At 41.0% G+C, this 5,305-nt stretch overlaps 1 protein-coding gene across 1 annotated transcript; it reads right to left on the reverse strand.

Moving 5' to 3' along the window:
* Nucleotides 1-4,702: 4,702 nt before the first annotated feature.
* LOC129465222 (small ribosomal subunit protein uS8-like) lies at nt 4,703-5,068 on the reverse strand. Its single transcript, XM_055247009.1, has one exon. The coding sequence runs from the start codon at nt 5,066-5,068 to the stop codon at nt 4,703-4,705; it is 366 nt and encodes a 121-aa protein (XP_055102984.1).
* Nucleotides 5,069-5,305: the final 237 nt, after the last annotated feature.

Consider the following 5,305-nt stretch of genomic DNA (forward strand, 5'->3'; position numbering starts at 1 on the left):
CAAAATCAAATCCAAGTTACGTCCATACATCATAATCAGTTAATATGGTTAAGTTTATTTTAATCCCTAAATCCCTTATACATCATTTTTTTCCTTTCAAGTTATTTGTTGAAGAAACCTGGTCATTTGTCCTGTACAGTTTCCAAAAGTCCAGGTTCTGCTGATTGTGGCCCCATGATGTCATTTAACATGTTCCTCTTTCCCCTGTACTTTTTGTAAATTGCTATTTAGAGCTCAAGGCTTAATTAAATCCAGGTTCAAGTTTTAAAATAAGATTCCTTCATAGATGATGTGCTCTTCCAACAAGAGTCAGCAAATAATCTGATGGTTTCTCTTTTTAGGAGATTAGCAGCCATTAGTGACTGCCTGGATCCTTTATTTAATTACAGGTTGAAAATGGCAATATTCAAATCTTATTCCATCCACACTTGAGATAATTTACCCTCATCAACTATCAGACCCCAAAGGTAGTTCATATAGAAAAGCCTTATTCTTTCTCTTCATTTAGCAACGTACAAAATAAGGAGTTGGTTATCTAGAACATCTGAAAGGTAACCAGTGAGTTTCTTTTTAAATGCCATATGGTACTTTATAGTTTAAACATAGTTGGTGGATTTGAATCCACTGCAGTTTTTAGGACTCTAGAGATTTTACTTAACCAGATCAAACTTACGTCTATATCTCTTTTCTCCACAATGAAAAATCCCAGTTCCTGGCTGGGCACGGTGGCTCATGCCTGTAATCTCAGCACACTGGGAGGCCAAGGCGGGTGGATCACTTGAGGTCAGGAGTTTGAGACCAGCCTGACCAACATGGTGAAACCCTGTCTCTACTAAAAATACAAAATTAGCCGGGCATGGAGGTGCATGCCTTGTAATCCCAGCTACTTGGGAGGCTGAGGCAGGAGAATTGCTTGAACCTGGGAGGCGGAGGTTGCAGTGAGCAGAGACCAGGCCATCACACTCCAGCCTGGGCAACAAGAGCAAAACTCTATCTCATAAAAAAAGAAAGAAAGAAAGAAAAATCCCAGTTCCCAATGATACCAACATAATTATTCTTCTCCTCTATCTTGTAACACACACACATACACACACACACACACACCAGTCTCAAAATAACAATACTAACACTGTCACTAATAATATATTTTCAGAAAATAGTAATTCAGTTTAAGAACCTACTATGTGGAGATTTACTCGAGCTACTAAGACTCTCCATTGATATTTGGGACAATCACACATGGACAGGAACTAGGACCTCACTCAGGATTCAGCAAAGGAATGAATTGGACGAGTTGGAATTGGTCTCGGCAGTGACTGCAGAGAAGACTTTGAAAACTGTGAAGCCCAGGTAGAGAGGGTCTACAGTTGTCCCTATATGTACCACTGCAATAAGACTAATGACAAAAATCTTCGGTCACCTGTTGTCAGACTTGCATGTTAAACATTGTTCTCCTTCTATGTAGCCTGGCTTCCTTTTAGGCCAAAACTAATTACTTTTGAGCTCCTGGTTGGCAGACACAGCTTCATAGGATGTTGCATCTAAAAGGAACTGCAGATTCAGGGAATATGGAGTCCAACCTGCTTATTTTACAGATGAGGAAACTGGGTGTTGGAAGGGTGTGGTTTGCTTATGGCATGTTTTAAATGAATGCGCGATGCAGTAGGAAACGCTCCTTTGGTCACCTTTCACTGAATTTGGGAGTGAGGAAGCTTTAAATCCAAATAATTTGCAAAATAATTTATTATGACTTAGGTTAAACGTTATCATGGCTATCAGATCAGAAAATATCAAATGGATAAGCAAGTCTAATGTCTAGTTCTCTCTTATGTTATCTGACCACACTATCTAATAGCATGCATTTAAGAGTGATCAAATCACAAAATCTAGAAGACAATGCTATGCCACATGCAGCTAATCTTTTTGATAATAAAGAGGAAGGACAATACCTTCGAAGGCACCTGAGTCAGCTTTCTAGGTTTCTGATCCCTTCCGGAAGAAATGAAAACCTAATAGAAAAAAAAAAGACTGTACAAAGGATTTAAACATTTCATTCACAGAAAAAAATTAAATTACCAATAAGCACGTGAAAAGATAAGCAACTTGACTCATAGTTGAAGAAACGCAAGTCATACCATCAGCAGACATACCTTTTCTCACTTGCAGAATTCTCAAAAATGTAAACAGGTGATAGCCAGTGTTAGGAATACCACGGGGAAATAAGCACTAAATACACTGTGGCTTGGAGCATAAAACAATGTGACAGTGTGCCTCTACATTTTGACAGTATCTTGACAATCTCTCTCAAAATTCAAGATGGACATATCTTTTGTAAACCAAAAATACAATTCTAAGGCTCCTCAACCATCTGAACGGACCCTTCCTCTTGGCCAAGGGCATTCCAAGTTAACCTGAAAAAACTAGTTCAGGCCACAATGACCGGGGGAGCTGGACATGCTTCATTATACCCTCCTCCTTCTTGGAATTACTGATAGAACAGACTCTCTCAGTCTGATAAGAAGCATTTACAGTCTATTATCTCTGAAGCCTGCTACCTGGAGGCTTCATCTGTGTGATAAAACCTTGGTCTCCACAACCACTAATCTAACCCAGACAATCCATTCTATTGATAATAACTTTCAACAAATTGCCAACCAGAAAATCTTTAAATCTATTTATAACCTGGAAGGAGCCCCCTGCCCCCACACATGAAGAATGTGATCCCCGCATATGAGGAAGCCACTTAGCAAGTGATGTTCTTCCAAAAAAAAAAAAAAAGGATTAATAAACTATAATAAGGTAAATGCCCCTACAAGCCCCAGGCAGGTCAAGCAATAGAACTTTGCCAGGTACCCCAGAAGGCCTTCCTGTACTCAGTCATAGCCACAAATGCCTTCCTCTCCCCAAAGTCACCACTATTCTTTTTTTTTTTTGAGATTCAGAGTCTTGCTCTGTTGCCCAGACTGGAATGCAGTGGCGTGATCTTGGCTCACTGCAAGCTCCGCCTCCTGGGTTCAAGCGATTCTCCCACCTCAGCCTCCCAAAAGCTGAGACTACAGGGATGCACCCCCACACCTAATTAATTTTTGTATTTTTTGTTAGAAAGGGGGTTTCACCATGTTGGCCAGGCTGGTCTTGAACTCCTGACCTCAAATGATCCTCCGGCCTCAGCCTCCCAAAGTGCTGGGATTGCATGCATGAACCACTGCATATTCTAACCACCACTATTCTAACTTTATAGCAATCCCCTCCATGACTTCCTATACTGTAGTATTCCCCCTTATTGCTTCCTTTGACCCATAACGTCCCCCTCCATACTTTGTTTTTCTTATGATTTATCTGAGTTGTCTGACAGTCAGTAGAGTTTCCCCCAGGCAGAATTTTTGCTAATCATACATGCATGATGCAATTCAACAAGTCCTCCTGTGCTCTGCGGATTCAGGGGCTTGATCAGACTCGGGTTTGATCCCTTTGGCAGACTACAGGAGATGCGTAATGTCTTGTTTCTGTTTTGGGGATGTTAGCAGCTTTTAAGACTCGATGCCTGGGTCCACTAATTACCTTAGGGAGGGGTTGCAAAATGGTGATATTCTATCATTTGTTAGCTAGAATTATATAAGAAAATGCTTCTTCTCGTCTACTGTTACCCTGTTGTAAAGTTCACATAGGAAATGAAGGATAAATGTTAGGCCCTTTCCCTTTATTTACCAGTTGTCATGAGACTGAATTCTTTATTCTCTGAAGATGACCAATTAGGTATACACACGCACACGCATATGTCTATATATTAATATGTATATATAATCATGAATCCGTGGATTTAACCTATTAATGAATTTTAATCCATTGCAATCATTATCCTCATTAAAGCACATAATGTCTCATCTTTGACCAGTGGGAGGTTAGTGAGCACTTCTTGATAATAAATCATTCATTCATTTGCTCATTCACTTAACTTCTAGTCATGCATACATATTAAAGGCAAGACTGCATGATAGAACCAGTTAATGTAGAGGATAAAAACAAAGTATGGTCTCTGTCCACAAAAAGCTCACTTTCTATGATGAGAAATGACACATATACAGATTGCAACTGGAAGTTGTTATAATAGAAGATGTAGAAATAAAGATGTGTAGTAATTTGGAGGTAAGGCTGCTATGATAAGTTAAAGAATCATCAAGTATCTAGGCCTCTTCTTTGCTCTGCCATCCTTGGCATGGGGATTCCATTTCTGATCTAAGACAGCCGCTCCACCTCCTGCCGTGATGTCTAAATCTGTCCAGCAAGAAAGGGGAAGAGGAAAGGGGATGTGTCGGTCTCCTTCTCTTCAAGGACCACACTGGGATGTTGCACACGTCACTTCTGCTTACCTGCCATTGGCCAGAACTTAGTCTCTCAGTCAGAGCTTAGTGTCTTGGCCACACCTAGCTGCAAGGGAGGCTGAGAAACATAGTCTTTCATGGGGGACCACTGCCTTTTCACTCAGCTATGTGAAATTGTGTAGACCACCAGTTCTCAAACTTTAATGTGCATATAAATCACCTGGAATCTGGTAAAGTGAAGATTTGGATTCTGTAGGCCTGGTTGAATAGGTGGCTGAGGATGTTGCAATCTTGCAGTTCTTTTTTTTTTCCTTTGTCCATGAGGCATTTTATTTGTAAATATGTATTACAGCTCTAGAAAAAGAATCCCAGGATTTTCCCTACTGTGTGTTTTGTCTTGCTTCTTTGTGGTCCATGATCCCAGCTGAGATTATTAGTACAATGAAACCAAACTGGCGGGATGGAAGCGGGTTATTCTGCCATTTTTCTAGATCTCTGGGTTGCACATCAAATCTGGGGCTGATCACTCCACACTTGTTTAGCCTGCCTGTGAGGTTCCTAACAACTTTCCCAGCTCTGTGATCATCAATGATTTCAAATTCGCCAATGAAACCATGCTTCATCATCACAGTGAGAAAACAGATGATGACTTTGGAGCACAGCCTAATAAGAACCTGGTGTTTCCCTCTCTTTTTGGCATTGTTGATGCTCTTGAGAACATCAGCCAGGACATTCATGCGCACCATTGTGGCAGCGCAGAAAGATGATGGAAAGAGGACAGGAGGGAAGGGCACACAGAGTTATGGGTGGAATCTTGCAGTTCTAACAGGCTCCTGGGTGAAGCCGATGCTGTTGGTTCTTGGGCCATACTCAAGTAGACACTTGAAGATTGTTGACAGCCTCATGGGAAGGTCTGTCTGCTTAGGGTGGCTCAGCCTTCAAGGCTGAGTGTTTGTTAACCTGTTCTCGTTGTTTCTGCAGCT

The sequence above is a fragment of the Symphalangus syndactylus genome, chromosome 2 (genome assembly GCF_028878055.3).
Source record: "Symphalangus syndactylus isolate Jambi chromosome 2, NHGRI_mSymSyn1-v2.1_pri, whole genome shotgun sequence".
Taxonomy (NCBI): domain Eukaryota; kingdom Metazoa; phylum Chordata; class Mammalia; order Primates; family Hylobatidae; genus Symphalangus; species Symphalangus syndactylus.

What these genes read in the sequence shown, in the direction of transcription:
- LOC129465222 (XM_055247009.1), bottom strand. Translation starts at nt 5,068, where the DNA reads ATGGTGCGCATGAATGTCCTGGCTGATGTTCTCAAGAGCATCAACAAT.